Raw genomic sequence first — 23,021 nt, forward strand, 5'->3', positions numbered from 1 at the left:
TCATCATCCCACCTTGAGAGCTACACAAGATTTTCTGACTCTCCAGCCATTTCCTCTAGGTGCATTTGTGCTCTGTTCATCTGCATTGTTCTTACAATAGTTAATTGAATTCTTTGTATGTGCCAGTTGCTGAGTTTAAAAATAAAAAGATATCCTTCCTTACTTTTAACGATCTCACAGCATAATTAAAGACATAAAAGTGAAAGTGAGACCTACTACGTAAAAGGTTATTGCCCTTTCCTACCGTAATTCCCAGACATCCTTGCCATTACCTTAATTCCTCTCAAGAGCTCATTACCATCACTAATGAGATGCTCAATGAAAACACGTTCAACTGGGTATCTCCATTTCTTCCTAATACTTCTGGTTCCATCTAAAACCATAGTGCAGACTCATTGCTGTAATCCTAGCAGTCCCAACGGAACACGCTGTAGCCAGGACTAAGTGTTCATTTCAGACGGGAAGGGCTGGCGCCCTGAGCGCTGACTGTGCCTACATCAACAAGTGCTGTACAGTTCCAGCCCTACTCTGGTTTCTCTCACTGAAGATGGAGCCTTCCCTGGCTGCCTGCTCACGTCGCCAAGCTGACCCACTTTCAACCTACTGTCTTTTCCACCTTTAGTCTCACTATTACCTCTTATTCTCTTTCATAAAATCCTTCTCGCTTTACTTTTTGTGACCAATCTTCTCCCTTAGCCCTTTCAGCTTATTCTTACTAATCCAAGAATCTTTCACAATACTTTCTAAGCAACTCAGTGCTGACATAAAAAGGAGATACACTTTATCAAGCCAAATTCACAAGTAATATAGATCTTGTATCTTTTTTTTCTGTTTTTAAATTTTTACTTTTTATAATTTATTCACACTACATCTTGATTATAACCCCCTCCCTCAACTCCTCCCATTCCCACCCTCCTCCCTCCTATCCCCAACAACTAGTCCTCTAGAGAAAGCAGCCCTCTTCCCCTACCATCTGACCCCAGCCTATCAGATCTCACTAGGGCGGCCTGTAGTCTCTTCGTCTGTGTCCTAGCAAGGCTGCCCTGCCAGGGGGAAGTTGTCAAATAGCAGGCACCAGAGTCCATGTCAGAGATAGCGCCTGCTCCCCTTACTAGGGAACCCTCATGAAGACAGATGCCCATCAGCTACATTGGAACAAAGGTCTAGGTTCTCATGATGCATTGCCCTTGGTTGGTGCATCAGTCTCCTCAGGGCCCCTTGGGTCCAGATTTGTTGGCTTTGTTGATCTCCTTGTGGAGCTCCTGTCCCCTCCAGGTCCTTGTATCTTGTATCTTAAATATAAATTCCATACAGGCAAGAACTTTTCTTCTAAAAAAAAAGAAAGAAAGAAAGAAAGAAAGAAAGAAAGAAAGAAAGAAAGAACTTTCTTCTCTTGGAATTCTCATTTCCTTGCTATCTTACTTTACAGAAGTAAAAATACAATAATGGGTAAGGATGGCATCACTTCCTGCCTCAGGACAAATAAAAGAGCCTGAGTTTCTCATTTGTATACCATGTGCAACAATCCAATCTAGATCTTCCCCAACTATATGCCAAATGTTACCTAAAAATATACTCCAAACAAACAAACAAAACAGTCTATGCATAATGCATACTGCTCTTCCAGAAGATCCAAGTTCAATTCCCAGGCCCTATCTCAGGTAGGTTACAACCACATGATGCCTCTAACTTCCAGCTCTGAAGAGACCTGATGCCTCTAACCTCCACAGGCAGCTGAACTCACACCACCCACCTGCAGGCGCACACATACACACACACACACACACACACACACACACACACACACACAATTTTAAAATAATAAAAAATCTTTTTAAAACATAGAACATATTTTCCTAATTATGGACCAGACCTTTCATACTAATATAAATTCTATATATTTGAGATAAATTTCATGAGTTTTTTTTTTTTTTTACTAGTATCAGGATGCTCTGGGGTTCTAGACATGACAATACCTATTATATATTCCTCACGTTAAAGTCCATCTTCTTTCAGGCCCTTCCTGTTATAATTCTATTATTTTTAATAAAAAATGAGTAATAAGATATATTAAATGCTTAATGGAATAAAAATAACATTCCATGGCTTATACAACATCTATTTAATGCAGAATAAAATAAAATAGCAATACCAATGTTGCACTGGACACCAATCTGGAATTACACCATCACCTCAGTGTCTAGAGAATGAATGAGAAAACTCAGTCCTAAAATTCAAAATAACTTCAAGACTGCTACTTGGAGATATTTAGAAAACAAAAGACATGACAACTTTGCTATATAAGAGGATATATTAGGCATAATTGATGGCTAATTATATATGCTGAAGATAACATTTGCGAGGAAAAAATATTTTAAAATCTATGTTTAGCTTTTAGGCATCTATACAATTATATTTTTCTTTGTAAGTTGCTCTACCAATTTCTGTGGACTCCTAAACAGAAAACTTGAGGCAGTACAGGAGATGTACCAGCAGGAAAATATGTTAATTAAAGGTAGAAAACACATAGTACCAGGCCAGCTGTTTAAAAGTACTTCAGCAAAGCTGATTAAAGGAATAAATGGGTCAGTGTTTCAAGGGTAAAGGGCAAAGCACCACAGTGAACACTGAGATAACAAAGGACACTGGACAAAGAAATACTGTGTCGTTTGCACCTAAAAACAAAACAAAACAAAAAAACAGGGTTTCTTTTATAAAGCCCTTACTAATATAACTATTTGTGAGGTATGTTATCTTGTTCAGTCAAATGAGATGAATATGTACAAAGTGGACAGAGAATCTACCAGCTGGTTAATAAACTTGTATAGAACAAAAAATGGCCTCTCCCTCCCTCCCTCCCTCTCTCTCTCTCTCTCTCTCTCTCTCTCTCTCCCTCCCTCCCTCCCTTCCTCTCTCTCTCTCTCTCCCTCCCTCTCCCTCCCTCCCTCCCTCCCTCCCTCTCTCTCTCTCTCTCTCTCTCTCTCTCTCTCTCTCTCTCTCACACACACACACACACACACACACACATCTAAAAGTAGAAAAGAATTGCTGAGAAAATAAATAATGAGAGACAATCCTGAGGGAAGATCTGGCTACGCAACAGCTACACTTCCCTTGGGACTGTAAGCCTATTCTGAAAGACATGGGTCTGAGAATCAGGACAAGGCCATCACAAAGCCACATGCAGGGCTGCGGAGGATACGGAGAATTAAGTAGACACTTTGCAAGTATTAAGTGCTTGGCCAGTTTTATCCTCAAGAAACTAGGACACTGTGAGATAGAAGGCTAAAAAGTTCAACACCAAAAAAGTGCTGAGAAGCTGGGTTCTCAGCTGTGTGGTAGCACACAGCTTTAATCCCAGCACTCGGGAGGCGGCGGCAGGCGGATCTCTGTGAGTTTGAGGCCAGCCTGGTCTACAAAGCCAGTCTAGGACAGCCAAGACCACACAGAGAAACCCTGTCTCGGAAAAAAAAAATTAACAAAAAAAATAAATAAATAAAATAAAACAACAACAACAACAACAGAAGCACTGTAAAAGACCCACAGAATATATCAAACCCTTTGTTGAAAACCTAGGAGACCCAGGAAGGAACCAAGGGAAAACTGATCTTGAGAAAACTCAGTTTTGGCTCAACACATAATGGCATTAAAGTTGGTAACTAATCCCAAGGCTGATTCGTGGTGGGTTAGGTGACAATGATCTTGTCATTTGGAGGCTACATTTTAGTTAGTACAGAATGCAAAGCATTCACTAAAGGCATGCTGCTGTCTGACTGGCATCACACAAAGGCAAGAGGAAACAAGATTACAAAGACCTCCATGCATCATCTAGAAAACAGTTTTAATGAAGAGGGACCTTTACAATTAAACAAGCATCACCTGAAGGGGCTGTCAGCAAGATTCAGCAGTTAAGAGCACCCACTGCTCTCCCAGAAGACCTGAGTTGGGTTCCCAGAGCCCACACCCAGAGCTCACAATGGCCTGTAACTCCAGCTCCAAGAGATCCGGTGTCTTCTTACCAATGTCAGATCATTTGGAATGAAATCATAACTTTTGATTCCACCCTGTCACCCATGCACCTCCCCCCCAAAAATTGTTAAGAAAACCAAATGAGCCAAATTCTCAACAAGGTCATCCAAGGACAAGCAGGTCTCCAATCTAATTTACCTTTGGCAGAGCCTGGGAACAAAGGGAGGCTAATACACAGCAGGCAATAAGCAATCAGCTACTAAACAAATAGACTGATTTTTTTCACTTTTGTTATATTAATTTTTAATGATTTATTTATGCATATGAGTATTGTGTCTGCATGTACACCTGCATGCCAAGAGGGGGAATCAGATCCATTAAAGACAGTTGGGAGACATCATGTGGTTTCTGAGAATTGAACTCAGGACCTTTGGAAGAGCAACCAGTGCTCACAACCACTCAGTCGTCTCTGCAGACCTCTTATATTAATTGTTAGTTGTTACATATTTTTATTTTTAATTGAAACTTTTTCAAACAATATATTTTATCATATTTCCCCCTCCCTCAAAGGCCCTAATTACCACCTAATTACCGACCCAATTCTTTCTTTCTCTCTTTCTCTCAAAACAAAAACAAAAGACCACAAAAACAAACAAACAAACAAAACTACTCCTGGGCATGGAGACTGTGCTGGACCATGATTGATACACCCAGTGACAATTTATTAGGGGAAAAAAACTGATTTTCTTTTTGCCAGTGGCTATCAATTGCAGATGGCTTCTTGGTTAGAAGTGAGAACCTGCATTTACTTTCCTCTCTCAGTGGTGGGACCCCATCTGGCTCGCAGTAATATAGGTCTTATACATGCTGCCAGTGTCTGCAAGTTCATATGTGTATCAATCCTATTGTGTCTAAAATACACGGTTTCCTTGGAATCATCCATCATTTCTGGCTCTTAGGCTCTTTCTCTTCCACATAGATTCCTACACCTTGAGGGGAGGATGCTGATGAAGACATCCTCTTTAGGACTGAGTTCTCCAAAGACTCTCTCTGCACATTGTCAAGTGCGGGTCTCTGTGTTAATTAACTTTCTACTGCAAGTTGTTCTAATTCGAGTTGAGCAAGGCATTGATCTATATGAGTATAGTAGTCTGTCATGAGGAACTATTTTTATTACTGTGATCTTTTGGCAGAATAATAGTAGGAGGTATTCCTGCAGGCTTGTTACCTACCTAGACTCAAGTTCTTGACCACTTTACCATTAGTGATGTGATGGTTTGAATGGCCCCCATAGGCTCATATATTTGAATGCTTGGTCATTAGCGAGTAGCACTACTTGAGTGGGATTAGGAGATGTGGCCTTGTTGGAGTAGGTGTGGCCTTATTGGAGGCCACTATATCACTAGAGGTAGGCTTTGGGGTTTTAGAAGCCCAAGTCTGGCCCAGTGGCTCCCTCTTCCGGCTGTCTGAAGATCCAGATGTAGAACTCTCAGCTACTTCTCCAACACCATGTCTGTCTTAACAGCCACTACACCTCCAGCATAATAACAGTGGATTAAACCTTTGAAAGTGTATGCAAGTCCCGATTAAATGCTTCCTTTTATAAGATTTGCCATGGACATGGTGTCTCTTCAGAGCAAAAGAACACTAGACAGTCAGGTGTGGGTTCTACCACACAGAGTGGGCTTTGATGTTATTCCCATAACACCCGTGTCACTCCTGCATCAGTATTATCTTGCAGGCAAGCCACTGTTGCAGGCTGCAGGGTTTGTAGGTGAGTATTATTGATCATTACTTTTCTCTTTGGTAGTGTGCAGAGTGCCTCCCAGTACCACAAATGCTAGTGACTACCAGGGAAGTGTCTAGCTAAGGTACCAGCTTGGCTTCTCCATGTTTGACAACATAAACAAATGTCTTCAGCAATAGTGCCTGACCTTCAGGTTGTGGAGAGTAATCAATAGCCTTGGGGGAGGAGGGTCCATTTTGGCCAATGACTTAATAACATTAACCCATGCCTGGCATTGGAAATTTTACTTGGTGGCAGGAGATATCCAATTGAGGCATTGTTTCCTCTTTTATTTGGTAACTTTGTTTAGATTCCTTCATTAGGAGATCCTTGCCTACAGCAAAGGACATAATCATCTGGCAAAGCATTAACTTACAGAACAGGAAATTATCTTCATCAGTTGTACATCTGACAGAGGGTTAGTATCGACTATATAAAGAACTAAAGAAAAAAACCTAGAAACTTGATTTTTGAAAATCACTTAATTTAAAAAAGAAATCACTTAATTTTAAAATGGAGTACAAAACTAAGCAGAGAGTTCCCAAAAGATGAAACATAATGGGCTGAGAAACACTTAAAAGAAATGTGCAACATCCTTACTATCAGATAAAAATGCAAATTAAAACTACTTTGATATTTCATTTTACTCAGTCAGAATGGCCAAGATCAATACTACACATGACAGCACAGGCTGGGGAGGATGCAGGGAAAGGGGACCAGCTAGTCGTTCCTATTCAAAGAGGAGTACAGTCACTATGGAAATCAATGTGGGGGTTTCTCAGGAAGCTGGGAGTTGATCTGTCTTATGATACAGCTCTGCCACTCTAGAGCATATAACCAAAGGGTTCTACATCCTACTATACAGGTGTTTGCTCATCTATGCTCCTTGCTGCTGCTCTGTCCATACTAGCCAGAAGTTGGAAACAGCCCAGATGTCCATCAACTGACTAATAAATAATGAAAATGTGGTTTATTTACATAATGGAATATAATTCACCTGTTAAGAAAAATAAAATTATAAAATTTGTAGGTATGTGGATGGAATTTAAAAAAAATTCATCATGAATGAGGAAGCCAATAGCCAAAAAGAAAATATGCCATGGTTTCTGTTATATGTGGATGCTAGCTTTTAAACTTTCCAGGTGTCTGTCATAATCTGCCTAACCACTGAGGTTAGGTGCATAGTATATAGACTAGACATGAGCTAGCACATCAGTTGGGAGCGGCACAGAGAACAAAACAGAGAAGAAAGCTATTCTCATTATGGATTTCTTTCCCATGGGCCCATCCTTTCCCGTGGGCCTCCATCAAGGTCTCGCAAAAGATTTGGGCAGCACAGGAATCTGCTAAAAATGTAAGAACAAGCATGAAAATGCAATATCAACTCAGCCCTCCTCTCCTGTGAGGCAAGAGCCCTAAAGCCCAAACAGGGTCACAAAGTTTCCCAGAGTATTTGTGAAAGGTCTTTGCCTCATGGGCAGGTTGGAAAGAAAAAAAGAAAAGTAAAACTCTCTTGAGCCTAGGACCCCACACCAATACAAAGAGGTGAGCTGGCACCTGAGTAGGGTTGTATCTCTCACACACCGGCCACGGATCCAAGGCAGAGCTTGGTTACAAAACAAAGAAGGGGAAGGACAAAGGCCAGGGGTAAGAAGGGCCCCTCACAGGTAAGGAAGACGGCCTACTAGTACAGATGGGACTAATCAGGAGCTCCCACACCCACCACGATCCTAGCCTAGTCTAAAGCGGCCTACTGCTTTAAAGGGAACATAGACAGAAACTTACAAACACTGGGGCAGGAATAGAAATACGGAGACAACTTGACTCTGCTTGAAGACCTACTGTAAGCACAACGTGGTAGATGTCTGGGTGGAGGAATCTGCAATCCAAGTATAAGGAAGATAATGATGAAAACCTCAAAGTTCGCTTCACCCGACACACACACACACACACACACACACACACACACACACACGAAGCACCACATCTTACTTTGTGTTGCTATGATAAAACACTGACCAAACACAACTTGGAGTTTTTGTTTGTTTGTTTGGTTGTTTTTTTTTTTTTCCAAGACAGGGTTTCTCTATGTTATCTTGGCCGTCCTGGATTCACTTTGTAGACCAGGCTGGCCTCGAACTCACACTGATCCGCCTTCCTCTGCCTCCCCAGTGCTGGGATTAAAGGCGAGTGCCACCATGCCCGGCACAACTTGAAGGAGTTAAGGAATTGATCTGGCTTACAAATTATAGTCCGTCATCAAAGAAAAGCCAGAGCAGCAGCTCAGAGGGCAGGAACTAAAGCAGAGATCACGGAAGCTTGCTCCAAGGCTCGTCACTCAGCTAACCTTTCTTATACAGAACAGGCTCACCCACCTACAGATATCACCTACAATGGGCGTGGCCCACCTACTCCAAATAGGAATCACAAAAATGCCCCATACACATGCCCACAGAAGAAACCTACAGGATCAATTTGTCAATCAAGGTTTCCTCTTCTCAGGGGCATCAAGTTAACACCTAAGATTAATCATCACACAGCACTCTCAATAAAGATGCAGAACACTTGAACAAAACTTTCAATCTACTTGATTTACCTGACTTTCTAAAACATTAGGGAAAAAAGGATGCTTATTAAGTACATATGGAATGTTCAGCAAGCTAAAGCATGTTCTGGATCATAAAAGACCTAGGGGAGGGGAATAGGGTGAAAGCGGGCGGGAGGGAGGAATGGGAGGATACAAGTGATGTGATAACAATTGAGTTGTAATCTGAATAAATTAATAAAATTAAAATAAAATATTAAAAGAACTTCAACAAATTTTAAAGACTTAACATAATATAAATACTCTAAATCCTGGAGTTAAACTAGAAATCAACAAAAGAAAGAAACTGGGTTTGGGGGAACTCCCAAAATTTGAAAACTAAACAATGGCTTTTTCCAGATAACCCATTGATCAAAGATACTGTCACAGAATAGCATATTGACATTATCCATAATCTCTAAAGAACTTAAATATTCACCAGGTAAGTACCAAACAGAGAAACTAACAGCAGGGCTTCCAAACAATGAAATACTATCCAGCAATTAGAAGGAACAGAAATACTAAAATACCAGCATTCTGGATGGACGCCAAAAGCATAACGGGGACAGACGCATCCACAAAAGTTTACATACTGTATGATTCCATTTACACTACCTTCTCATACAGTAACGATTTCCTGGTTATTCTGTGTACTCGCGGTGCCTGGTCTGTTTGAATGTGTTCAATAAGCGCTAGGTGGGAGCATTAAAAAAAATCACTGCAGGGAGAGTAAAGTGCAACAAAGTAACGCATTTAAAAAACCCTCAAGCAGCCCCAGTCCACCCGCGAGACAGTGAAACAGAAGGAAGGCGTGCCACTCGTGAATCCAACAGCTTAAAAAATAGCTCCCTTAAAGGACTACGAGAACAGATAAACGAACTAGAAGCCTTGGGCACTCTCCGGCCTGAAGAAAGGCGTGGTGCGCCCCACCCATCTTTAATAAAACATAATCGCCCCATGCCTGGGTCTGAGCAAACCTAGATGCAGGGCTCAGGGAGGGGTTTAAAACACCAAAAAGGGGGTGGAGACAGCAGAGAGCTCCGGCTTGGGTGGAGGCCCTGTAGCAGACAGGACATCCTGTGGGCCCGCTAGTCTCCATTGCTTACCCAGGCCTGCCGTTCCAGCTGAGCATACAAATTGGAGCCCTTGAGTTTCTGGACGATCTGGGCAATGATGAGAGACAGGTCCGACTCCTCCTGCAACATTTCCCCTGCCCTAACCCGCCCAGCCGCGGGGACAGCCGCCGGCACAGAAAGAATGTGCTGCAGGGTCTCACTCCTGGCCGCTTACACTTCTCCGGGACCTTTTTTATGCTGGGACTCCTCCAGCAAGCGTTGCCTGGCAACTGCTGGGCCGAGTGTCCGTCCCTCTCTGGTCCCCTCTGCATCTGAAAGACCTAGCACTTGCGTTCCGAGGACGAAGAGAGACAGGGCCAGGTAGTAGAGTTCATTTCATTGTTCCTACCCAGTCTGATGAAAAACCCAGAACAAAAGCGTGTTCTTCCTCAGTCACAAAGTGTGTGTGTGTGTGTGTGTGTGTGTGTGTGTGTGTGTGTGTGTGTGTGTGTGTGTGTGTGCAGTTCTCAGCCTTTCTAATGGTTCGTATGAACCCAGCCAGTCCCTCATGTTGTGGCGACCCCTAACCATAAAATTATTTTCGTTGCTACTTCATAATTGTAATTTTGCTAGTATTACGAATTGTAATGCAAATATATGTGTTTTTCAATGGTCTTAGGCAATGCCTGTGAACGGGTCATTTGACCCCCCAAAGGCATTGCAACCCACAGATTGAGAACTGCTGTTTATAGAGTCTAGCGTCATATCCTAGGATTAGCCTCCTTACATATATAACCAACAAAAATGACTAGTGCTTTTTTTTTTTATTCTTAATTTTAAAATGACTTAAGATCCCGTCCTGGTCTTCAAGAAATTTGCCATCTGGAGAAATCCTCTTCTATATGTTCATTCGGTATTTTATTATGGTTCAACTTTCCGTTTATCAAGCATTTACATACAAAGAATTGCATGACCACACATATTTATTAAAATACAGTTCTTGTCCTCAAGGAAATATATGAAAGATATTTATAATTACAAGTAAAAGAATTAAACTAATTGAATGTCAATCCAAAGGCCAATTGTAGTTCATCAAAAGCCCTAAGGCATAATTACGCATTAGACTATCATCACCAGAGTAATTAAGGATTAATTTCAGTTTGTGTGTGTACATATATTTTAAGGAAGGCAATAGTAGTATTTCAGGAAAACAGCATGAGAATGCTGAAAAGGCTACCATGGCCTAATTACATCTAACTTTAATGAGCTTAAGAATCAGAAGAGATTTTGTTAAATCAAAAATGGATTCTGAATCAGCAGGCCTCTAGTGGTAATTTGAATTGCTGACAAGGCCTAGAATATTGTAATGCTGTGATCCAAAAGCTAAACTCTAAATAGGAAGGGACTAGAGCCAATAAATGATAGAAATTCAAAGAGATTGGACACCTGCCATCTATGTACATTGCCCACACCCTGGCATTTGTTGAACCATCACAGAGATACTATGATGATAGATACAGATTCCAGATAGTTCACCTGGTCTACATGGTTTAGGAAAGGCATGGAAGGGATAATAGTACTTTCTTTGCTTTTTTACAAAGAAAAGTTCTCCCTTGGCACAGAGTGTCTCAGACCTGTGCATGAATAGATCTTGATTCTTTGAAGTCCCTTCAAGGCAATAACCTACCTGTTCATGAACCTTCAAAGCAACCTGGCTTTGATCAACAATAAAAAAATAAAAACGATGGGAAATTCTCCTTTGCAAATTAAGCAAAGAGATAACTGTGCTTTCCTGGGCTTAGGGGGCAGGAACAAAGAAGCAAGATTTCTGCATTCAGAGAACATTCTAGCTCCCTTCCTAGCAAGTGCCCAAAGAATTATGTGATTTTTCTTTCCCCATGAGAACTTCAGCTTTCACACACGAAAAAAAATAAGGAAAATATCATCCTGGGGACTATTATGTAGAGAAAGGATATCTAGTGTTACAATATTAATGAATAAGATGCCAAAGTTGGGATAATTTGGGAAAATAATATCCCATAATATTGACAGGGAACAGAAAGTATCTAAACATACAAGAAATATTAAAGTGTCGAGCCCAAGATTTTAATGCTCTAAATCGTTTCTGAGAGAACAATGATCAGGCTAGAAGCAACAATCAAGAAGTTGGTGTAGATTTAATTTTCAAATCATGCACAAGAAAAACAAACCCTTAATCATAACACTAAAATTATGTTTCCTACAGACATGGAAGCCGATGTGTCTCAGTGTGATTCAATTCTAGACTGCTGGCAGCTCTGTTTCTCTAATTTAATTTGGCAAGACCTTTCAAAGCACCTGCTTCAGGCTAGGAATGGCAAGGAATACAAAGATGGGTAAGAAACAATCCCTTCTCTCAAGGAACTTGCATCCAGTATGCAAAGAGCTTTAACAAAAAAACAGACTCCATCATCTTTCTACCTGTGTATGTGCACAGTTTACTGTGTTCAGGTCCCTCTTTCACCATTAACTGAAAAGGATAAGTCTTCTTGGGTCTCAATAGAGGATCTAAAAATCCGTACTGTACCCACAATGAGCAGACTGGGAAAACCCCAATTTCACATTTCAGCCTCATAGGTGAATATGAGTCCAACCTCACCTGAGTGGTCACAGCTGCCTACACAGAGGCAGAAGTAAAATAATCAGACATCCCCTAAAGTGGACTCAAATTAGCAGAGTGGTACTCCAAATCGACAGATTTCGGTCTCTGGGCTCAACCCACCTTTCTCAGACATGTTCTTCTTGCTGCCTGGATCTCACTGGATAGGAGCCAAGCATGCATGTGAAAAGCATCCTTAGGACAAGAATGTGGTTTATGTCAAAAACACCCTTCCTACTTAATAAGTCACTAAGGCACACTCCAGAGGCGCTGTAAAACACCTTCTTTCTTTATTCACATGAGTGTGATTTCCATAAACTCTACCACCTACACTAAGAATGATTCCTACTTGTTTTAAAAGGAGATGCTGATTTCAGCACATTTTATTACAGAATAAATTGAACTATGTGCAGTCGGGAATTTACTTGAAAGATAAAAAAATCCAAGCATGTTCCGTGTTATCACAAAAGTGACACACCTCACTGACTTTGGAACAAATAAGTTTATGACAATATCCATTACCTATCAATGGGTTGAATCTGCTACAAAGGAAAGATATGTGGTCCAAATGATTTCAGCATAAGAGTGGTATTGTGATGGGAATATTTGTAAATAAGCATCCTTAGGTGATCCTTGTGCTGATCAGTAGTGCACAGACTATACTTGAAAAACAAAAACCCAGAATAGCTAAAACAATCCTTTACAATAAAAAATTTTCTGGAGGAATTTCTATCCCTGATCTCAAGTGATACTAGAGCAACAGTCATAAAAATGGCATGGTACTGGAACAGAAATAGGCTTTTGTCCAATGGAATCGAATCAAAGACCCAGAAAGAAACCCACATACCTATAGACACTTGATTTTTAACAAAGAAGCCAAAACCATACAATGGAAAAAAAGATAGTATCTTCACCAATGGTGCAGGTCTAATTAGATGTCTATATGTAGAAAAATCCAAATAGATGCTTATTTATCATCCTGCACAAAACTAACATCCAAGTGCATTAGAGCCTTAACATAAAATTAGTCATGCTAAATCTGTTAAAAGAAGCAACTTTTAATTTTATTGATGCTTTGTAATTGTTTTGCTGATATTTGTTTGTTTCTATTTTATCCTTATGAGCTCTGAATTTGTTTTTCTCCTTGCTGCATATTTCTTTTTTAAATATTTATTTATTTATTTTATTTTTTTTTTATTTATTATGTATACAGTTTTCTGCCTGCACATACACCAGCATGCCAATAGAAGGCACCACATCTCTTTATAGATATTTGTGAGCCACCAAGTGATTGCTGGGAAATGAACTCAGGACCTTTGGAAGAGCAGCCAGCGTTCTTAACCTCTGAGCCATCTCTCGAGCCCAACTGTATATTTCTTTTAACTGTGACTTATTCTTTTAGTATAAAGCTTTCAGGTATACTATTAAGTTGCCAGTTTCTCCATATTTATCCATATCTATCACTCTGCAAAAAGTAAAGTCCAAGCTGATTAAAGACCTCAACATAAAACCATACACACTAAACCTGTTAAAAGAAAAAGCGGAGGGCTGAAGAAATGGCTCAGAGGATAAGAGCACTGCCTGCTCTTCCAAAGGTCATGAGTTCAAATCCTAGCTACCACATGGTGGCTCACAACCATCTATAATGAGATCCAATGCCCTCTTCTGGTAAGAAGGCATTACACATAGGCAGAACACTGTATACATAATAAATAATTTTTTAACAAAAGAAAAAGAAAAAGTGGGGAAGAGCCTTGAACTCATTGGCAAAGGAGAAAACTTCCTGAACAGAAGACCAACAACTCAGGCTTTAAGGTCAACAATTAATAAATAAGACCTCATGAAACTGAAATCTTCTGTAAGGTGAAGGACACTGTCAACAGAAAAAATGACAGCCTGCAGACTGGGAAAAAAATTTCACCAACCTTACATCCAAAAAGGGCTAATATCCAAAATATATAAAGAGTTCAAGAAATTAAATGCCACCAAACCAAATAATCCAATTAAAAAATGAGGTACAGAGCTAAACAGAAAATTCTCAACAGAGGAATATCAAATGACCAAGAAACACTAAAAGAAATGCTCAACATCCTTAGTCATCAGGGAGATGCAAACCAAAATGATTCTGAGATTCCATCTTACACCTATCAGAATGGCTAAGATTAAAAAAAACTCAAGTGACAGCACATGCCAGCAAGGATGTGGAGAAAGGGGAACACTCCTCCATTGCTCATGGGAGTGAAAACTTGTACAATTGGAGATCATTCTGGCACTCAGAAACTTGGGAATAATGCTATTGCTAAGACCTAACTATACCACTCCTGGCCATATGCCCGAAAGATGCTCCTCCATATAACAAGGGCATTTGCTCAACTATGCTCATAGCAGCTTTATTTGTAATAGCCAGAATCTGGAAACAACCTAGATGTCCTTCAACTGAAGAATGGATGAAGAAGCTGTGGTACATTTACACAATGGAATACTACTCAGCTATCAAAAACAAAGAAATCTTGAAATTTGCAGGCAAATGGATGGAACTAGCGAAGATCATCCTGAGTGATGTAGCCCAGACCTAGGAAGACACATGTGGTATGTACTCACTTATAAGTGAATATTAGTCCAACATAAATGTCCTCTGAGACACTCCACCCAGCAAGGGAACAGGAGAGATATTGGGACTCACAGCTGCAGCCAGACTCTGGGCCAAGTGCTGGGACTTGTATGTAATAGTTGGGGGATGGAAGGACATGAGAGGTCAAGAGCTCCACAAGAAGATGGTAAAGCCAGGCTGATCTGGGGCCTGGAAAGATGGCTCAGTAGCTAAAAGCACTGACTGCTCTTCCAGAGGTTTTGAGTACAGTTCCCAGCAACCACATGGTGGCTCATGACCACCTGTAATGTGATCCAATGCCTTCTTCTGACCTGCAGGTGTACATGAGGCTGAGCATTGTATACATAATAAATAAATAAATCCTTTAAAAAAGCTAGACTGATCCGGACCCAGGGGGCCCTGCACAAACTGATGCACCAACCATGGGCATTGCAAGCAGAGAACCTAGAGCACTTGTTCAGATGTAGCTGATGGACAGCTCATTCTCCATGTGTGTGGTGTGGGGAAGAGTGAGGACTGCCTCAACTCTGGTGCCCCTCATAGTGTGGTAGCCTTGTGAGCACACAGAGGAAGGGGATGCAGGGTATCCTGATGAGACCTGATAGGTGGAGGTCATAAGATGGAGGAGTAGCACCCCCTCATCAGAGGCTTAGGACAGGGAAATAGGGCAGAAGAGGGCAGGAGGGTAGGAATGGGAAGATAAGAGGGAAGGGATAACAATCAGGATGTAATGTGAATAAATTATAATAAATAAAAAATTTTAAAGAGTTAGGCAATATATGGGTTCAAGACTGCTCACATAGAATTCATATCAAAAATATGAATTATTTATTTATGTGGCATTTTCCTCAGTGTCATGGTGAGATTTAAAAGTAAAATAATAATAATAATAATAATAATAATAATAATAATAATAATAATAATAATAATAGAGGCCCTTTGAAAATGGGCTGAGATTATATGACAAGAGCAGAATGTTTACAAATGGTATTTTAAAAATAGATAAAAACCTGGTGACTTGGGAAGGAAGTAGCTTGTTTTAAAACTGCATTCATCTAATTCCTCCCAATATTTGGAAGGTACTCTTTTAGAATTCTCAGAGATTTTTCTCTGGTCATACAAATTGGCACAGACTTTGGAAATATAATTTTGCACTATTTAAAGCAAAGTTTGTGGGGTTGTCTACCAGGTAATTAAAAAGAAAAGAAAAGGAAGCTTCCTAGTTCCTCAGGTACTTCCTGCGGGCAAGGCTGATGGTGGAGCAAGGCTCTCCCAGATCATCGCCTCCTCAGTCCTCCCATCACAACCCAGTTTGCTCATCCCACTGAACTTCACCTCACAGATTCACACATTTTCATTATAGATATTTATCTTTCCTGGGTTTTTTTTTCTGATTGTATGTGTGCTTCTCTTTACTGTCTCCTTGGAAACTTAGGTGCCATCAGCCATCTTTGTGTGTGCATGAGAATATTCACTTTTCTTGAATGTATAACAATAAGTACAAGACAAGTGCATCTGTCAAGAATAGGGTGACAAAAATGTTAGCACATGAGGTCAAGTTGAAGAGTACAATTGGGCATCTGTGAATTCATCATGAACATCCACAAACTGTTCATATGGTTCATATGTTCATATGGTTGCAGATAAGAAATAAGGATTGCCTTATAAAACTAGAAACATCCAAGACCCAGCAGTCAGGAGCAGGACCCTTATGCAGACAGAGACTAGAACTCCAGTAAATAAACACAAACTCATTAAAGATACCCTTGGCAGGAGATGCCCTGGAGCAAGGGCCAAGCAGCTATTACCAGGACTTGACCATCAAACAAACTTAGTATAGGATATGGAGCAAGGCTATGAACGAAGTGGGTGAATAAAGTGGAGAGTGGGATATGACTTTCTCACGTACTCTGGTGCCTCACCTTTGACCATGTCCCCTGGAGGGGGAGACCTGGTGGCACTCAGAGGAAGGACAGCAGGTAACCAAGAAGAGACTTGATACCCTATGAGCATATACAGGGGGAGGAAATCCCCCTCAGGAACAGTCATAGGGGAGGGGAATAAGGGGAAAATGGGAGGGAGGGAAGAATGGGAGGATACAAGGGATGGGATAACCATTGAGATGTAACAAGAATAAATTAATAAAGTAAAAAAAAAGAAAACAATGAGAAGAAAGAGATTTTGAGAACTTGCTTCACTCAGTTGGGGGTGGCGTAACTCAACTGAGAGTTGACACCTACAGTCTTGGTTTGGCTGTGAACTCAAAGGATTTCTATGCAACAGTCCTAACACAAAATTCTTTCTTCTTGATTTCACTGTGGAGACTGTCACATGATCCATCTAAAATCCAATAGGTCCACCTAAAATCAGCTGATCGTAAGCATCATCAGGTACGCCAGATAATCGCACAGCAACATCTGGATTAGTGTTTAAACAACTTTGCGCAATAGCCTTGCCACAGAGGCACATGGTAAAAAACCTCTGCTCCGGGTCTCTGTGGTCTTGATATGACCCTTTAATCAGCCATGTCCTGGTCACAATTTCCTCAGAGTCATCTCCCTGATATCTCTACACTTGTAGTTTGTTTCTCTTTTCAGGTGCTCTTTGGGTTTTGGCTCCATTGCTCCATTCTTTTTTTTTTTTTTTTTTTGGTTTTTCGAGGCAGGGTTTCTCTGTGTTGCCTTGGCTGTCCTGAACTCACTTTGTAGACCAGGCTGGCCTCAAACTCACAGTGATCCACCTGCCTCTGCCTCCCGAGTGCTGGGATTAAAGGCGTGCGCATTGCTCCATTCTTCTGTTCATTGTTTCTCTGTTGAGCAGGACTCCAAACTTGGGCCCAACCACTTGATTTGGGTACAGGGTCCATTCAAGATGTTTTCTGCAAGCATCTGCATCCAGCTGCCCACTGTGTCTCAGGCAAGATGTAAGACTGTCTCCAAATTCCCACACTGCCACCCCCCCCCCCGCAAAAAAAATTTTTTTAAATTATGGAACTAAACACAAAATATGTGCCAAATTGCTCTTTTGTGATGAGAAATGGAATGTGTCAAAAAAAAATACACTGCAGTCCCTAGGGGTGGAAAAAGGAAGGGCCATGATTCACTAGGAGTAATTCAAAGCATTTTTATTTATTTGATGACATTACTTAATGTCGAAGCATGTTGGCAACACTTGAAAACAGTGTTCCTAGAAGATTACACCAAATAAATAAATGATTCCCTCATCAACAGACTCACTGGTTGGAACCACTTCACTGGACAGTATGGGGGGAAGAAGGCGGGAGGACGGGGGGGGGGGGGGGGAAGGACAGGAAATGAGGACAGTCAAAAATACATTCCATGTTATCCAGGATATGAGTCGAGGTATAAAATTGTTAACCAATGTTAAGATTTATCTCCTACATTCCTGAAATGTTAGCTGTCATAGCAAATTTGGCAAGTTAAATTTTTTTCATTTTCCTGCAACAACAGCGAAATATATTCTTTCCAAGGGTGGGATTCAGAGAATCATGTAAGTTATACAATGTGATGTACATGCAGCTCCGGCTTCATAACTGAGTTTGCTGAAAAATTGTACAGCAATTTTCCACTACTCCGGAATGTGCATCTTGCAGCATGTGAGTGGCTGTGGACTCATTTCTTTGATGTGCTTTTTTTTAGTTTCAGGAATGCAAAAGAAAAAGATAGGATGCTGTTTCATTTAACCCTTGACACACCCACACATAAGTTAAGAGCTAATGTCTCTAATTATTGACAGATTAAGATGCGAACATTTGAAATTACATAACCTTGTTTAAAGTTACAATAAACTTCCAAATGGCAGAGTTGGCAACAGAGCAGAACTTCTTCACATTTTTACCTTCCATAAATCATTTTTGCCTCAAATGTTTATTAGTCCTGGGAATGGGAGGAAGATGTTTGGTGGGTAGGGGTTGCAGTCAAGATGGAGGAATAGCTTCTAATGCCTTATGGTGCTGAAGGATAACCACAGTTGACAACCGTTAACCAGATGACTCAAAACATTTTGGAGTTCTTTCTTTTTTTAAAAAAAAATTCTTCTCCTATACATTATTACATCCTGACTGCAGTTTCCCCTCCCTCCACTCTTTATGGTCCACCACATGCACCTCCTCTCTCCCCAGGATCCACTCCTCTTCTATTTGCCTTTAAAAAAAAAAATAGAGCAGGCTTCTCAAGGGTGTCAACCAAATATGGCATAACAAGTTACAATAAGACAAACCTTCAGATCAAGGCTAGAGGAGGCAACCCAATAGAAGGAAGTAGGAGCCCCACATGCAGAGGACCACACAGAGTCGGTAATTGTCAATTAAGTCTCTGTGAGGCCTTATGAGCCCTGCTTCGTTGGTTTGTGGGCCAGTTAGAAGGTTAAATAATGTTTTCAAAACCAAGATATGATAAATGTTTAAAGTGATAGATGACAATAAAATATAATAAGATGAATCAAAAACTATCACATCAAAGTTAGACACGACAATCCAACAGGAGGAAAAGGAGCCCAAGGGCAGGCACAAGAGTCAGAGACCAACTAGTTCTCACAGTCAGGGGTCCCATAAAAATACTAAGCTAATAGTTATAATATATCATATATTTTATATTATATATTAGATGTTATATGTTGTATATTATATATTATTATAGGCAGAAGAACTGGTTGAGGCCCATGTAAAGCCCCGTGCTTTCTGCACCAGTCTCTATGAGTTCATATGCACCTTGCTTAGTTTATTCAATTGGCGCTGACTTCCTGGTGTCCTCCATGCCCTCCTGGCTCTGAGGGGAGGAATGTGATGGAAACCTCCCATTTATAGTCTCTCCCTCCCTCCCTCCCCCCCCCCTCTCTCTCTCGTTTCTAGATGTGGGTATCTGCACGTGTTCCCACCTACTGCCAGAGGAAACCTCTCTGGTGATGACTGGATACGGCACTGACCTATGAGTATAACAAAGTATCATTGGGAGGCATTTTATTGGCACTTCCTATTTTTAGACCAGTAGTATTTGGTTTTCCCTAGGTCTCTGGGATCTCTAGTCTCTGGTTCTTGGTTACCCAAACAGTGTCAGGCATGGGTTCCTTCTCCTGGAGTGGGCCTTAAGTCAAACCCCATTCTGTAAGCTGCCACTTTGGCTGTAGTTTCCTTTACATTACAGAAGCTTCCCAGTTTCATAAGGTCCCATGTATTAATTGTCAATCTTAGTGCCTGTGCTACTAATGATCTGTTCAGAAAGATGTCTCTTGTGCCGATGAGTTCAAGGCTATTCCTCACTTTTGTCTTCTAACAGGATCCTAGGTCTTTGGTCTGCTTTGAATTCAGTTTTTTGCAGAGTGATAAATATGGATCTATATGCATTCTTCTACATGTAGACATCCAGGCTGGCCAGCACCATTTGTTGAAAATATTTTTTTCCAGTGCTATTTCTGGAGTCTTTACCAAAACTCAGGTGTGTATCTATGTGTGGGTTTATGCCTAGGTCTTCAGTTTGAGTTCACTGGCAATGGGTCTGTTCTTATCTAAATACCATGCAGGGTTTTTTAAAAATTATTATTACTATAGCTCAGTAGTACAACTTGAAACTGGAAATGGGAAGACCTTTAGGAGTTCTTTTGTTGTTGAGCATTGTTTTAGCTAGCCTCAGTTTTTTGTTTTTAATTAAGAAGTTGAAAATTGGTTTTTCAGTTAGAATTTTGACAGGCCTTTCATTGACTCTGTAGATTGCTTTTAGCAGGGTGGTCATTTTTCCTGTATCGATCCTACCAGTCCATGAGCATGGAAGATCTTTCCATTTTCTAATTTCTTCTTCATTTTCTTTTTTCAGACTTGATTTTTTTTAATCACACAGATCTTTCACTTGCTTGGTTAGAATTACCTGCAGATATTTTATATTATTTAAGGCTACTGTGAAAGATGTTGTTTCCCTGATTTCTTTCATGGTCTGTATATAGGAGGGTTACTGATTTTTTTTTTTTTAGTTAATCTTGTATTCAACCACTTTGCTGAAAGTGTTTATCAGCTTTAGGAGTTCCCTGGTAGAAGTTTTAGGGCCATTTATGTATACTATCACATCATCTGTAAATGACAACAATACTTGGACTTCTTCCTTTCCAATCTGTACCACGTCTTATCATTCAATTGTCTTATTGATCTAGCTAAGGCTTTAAGTACTGTATTGAAGAGATACGGAGATGGAATATGGAGAAGAGAAGTGGAGTTGGTAACCTTCGTCTTGTTCCTAATTTCAGTGGAATTCTTTTAGTTGCTCTTCAATTAATTTGATGTATGGCTATAACTTGTAGACCCTTTTTTAAAAAACTATTTTAATTGAGTTTCTTATACTTCCTTCTCCCTACCCTATCCTTTATCCACCCTAATACTTCCCAACCCCCCTACACGAGGGAGAAGAGAAAGGTTAGATGGGAAAGGGAGCTGAGTTCTCCATAGCTACTTCCTTGAGTTCTCTGGGCCAAGTCCAATCTTCCTTTCAGGATAGCTCCAACTTCTTCATCTCCAACAACAGCAACCAGGGGCTGCAGGGAGAGCAGCAGCCTTCTTTCTCAGAGCCCCCCCCCCCCTCTGCATTTATTCCCTTTCCAGAGTCCTCAGAATCTGTGGCTGGTAAAGAGTCCTTCTCAGGGTCCACAAGAGGCAAATAGTTGCTGCTATATCTGAATCAGCCCCATGTCCCGCACCTGGGATTAAAACAAAAACATTTTTACATAACTGAAATGAGTTGTTAAAGAAGCCAAAACTTCCACTGCAATAAAGTGCTTTTATTATGTTAAATGTGTTCCTGGTATCCCTAATCTCTCCAAGACTCTTATGAAAGAGTGTTGGATATTGTCAGAGGCCTTTTATACATTTAATGAAATAATAATGTGGTTTTTTTTCTTTCAATCTGTGTCTATGGTGAGTTGTATTTATTGATTTGTGTATATTGAGTCATCCCTGCATCTCTGGGATGAAGCCTTGTAGAAGAATGCTAGTTCAGAACATGGCTGTTCTGGCAAGAGATTACATCCAAAGGCCTTCTAGGTGTATGTGACCTGTTTAGCAAGAGATCACATCCAAAGATCTTCTAGGTCTCTGTGATCTCATGGAAATACAAACGCACCTTTCACCCAGGAGACAGAGGCAAACAGATCTGAGTTGAAGGCCAGCGTGGTATAGAGCAAGTATCAGGTAAAGAAAAGTGTAGGTCCAGGCATGGTTAGTTTGTAGAAGGAAGCACCCATGTTTGAAAGTGATGCCTAATTAAGTGGCTGAAAAGGTAATGAATTATAGAAGATTAGGATATACTCAATTCTCATTGGAAGAGAGAGGAAAGAGAAGCTACTTAAGAAGTGGTTTTTCAGAGAGAGGAGGCGCTTTTACGAGGACAGTTACAGAGAGATGGGTTGGAGAGAGAGAACACAGGTGAAGACAGAACAAGCCAGAAAATGAGAAGAAGCCAGATTAGAGCAGATTTCTGAGTTAGTTTGGGGCCAAGCAGAACAAGTCTGGGCCAACAGTGAAGTCAGATTAAATAAGTCATCTGGGAGAAGAGTTTGAGGCAGAACAGCTGAGTTGAACCACCCAGCCCAAAGCTCAGAAAGAACAAGTAAAGGTGAACTCTTAAGCAGAAAGTCTCAGAGGCTGAAAACACTCTAGGCCTAGGTTAGCTGGAGGCAGTTAGCCTCCCAGACAATGCTTGAGCCAGGAGAATAAAAGTTACCTTTACAGCCTACTTGATCATGGTGGATTATATTTTTATGTGTTCAGTTTGCAAGCACTTTGTTGATTATTTTTGCATGTATGTTCATATGGAAACTTGGTCTGCAATTCTTTTTCTTTGCTGAGTCTTTATGTGGTTTGGGTATCAGGGTGACTGTGGCTTCATAAAATGAATTGGGCAATGCATCTGTTTCTATTTAAGTAGCCTTGGTGTTAGCTCTTTGGAAGTCTGGTAGAATTCTGCACTGGCCCTGGACTTTTTTCTTTCTTTCTTTCTTTCTTTCTTTCTTTTTTTTTTTTTTTTTTTTTTTTTTTTTTTTTTTTTTTTTTGACTGGGAGACATTTAACAGCTGTTTCTATTTCATTGGGAGGTTATAGATCTGTTAGGGGATCCCTACAGGTATTCAATTTCAGATGCACAATAAATCTTAAGGTGTGACTGCAAAGCAATTCTTTTGCCAAGTACTTGTGGCCGTGAGGGTGGGTTCTCTAGCTAAAAGACCTAGAATCTAGTGTGGTCTATGACTGATGATGTAGAAGTCAGCAGGCCATAAAGTACTTGTAACATCCCTGCAAAGGACAGGAAATGGTCTAGGAAGGAAGGAGTCTAGAGTAATCATTCTGGGGAATTTGAGTGAGGTCTCTCTCTACAGAAAAA

At 40.6% G+C, this 23,021-nt stretch overlaps 1 protein-coding gene and 1 long non-coding RNA gene across 3 annotated transcripts in view; one reads left to right on the plus strand and one right to left on the minus strand.

Annotated features, from left to right (window-relative positions):
• The window catches only part of TBC1D19 (TBC1 domain family member 19), a 110,510-nt gene extending 100,834 nt beyond the window's left edge, over positions 1–9,676 (minus strand). For both annotated transcript variants that reach the window (XM_084799715.1, XM_084799714.1), the window contains exon 1: positions 9,446–9,676. In XM_084799715.1, the coding sequence (XP_084655841.1) occupies positions 9,446–9,544 (99 nt within the window). In that variant the 5' untranslated portion in view covers positions 9,545–9,676. The remainder of the gene's footprint in view (positions 1–9,445) is intronic.
• LOC311607716 overlaps positions 1–23,021 on the plus strand; it is a 612,504-nt gene that overhangs the window by 480,694 nt on the left and 108,789 nt on the right. The window lies entirely within an intron of this gene.

Source organism: Acomys minous (assembly GCF_964271855.1).
Source record: "Acomys minous genome assembly, chromosome: 10".
NCBI classification, from domain to species: Eukaryota; Metazoa; Chordata; class Mammalia; order Rodentia; family Muridae; genus Acomys; species Acomys minous.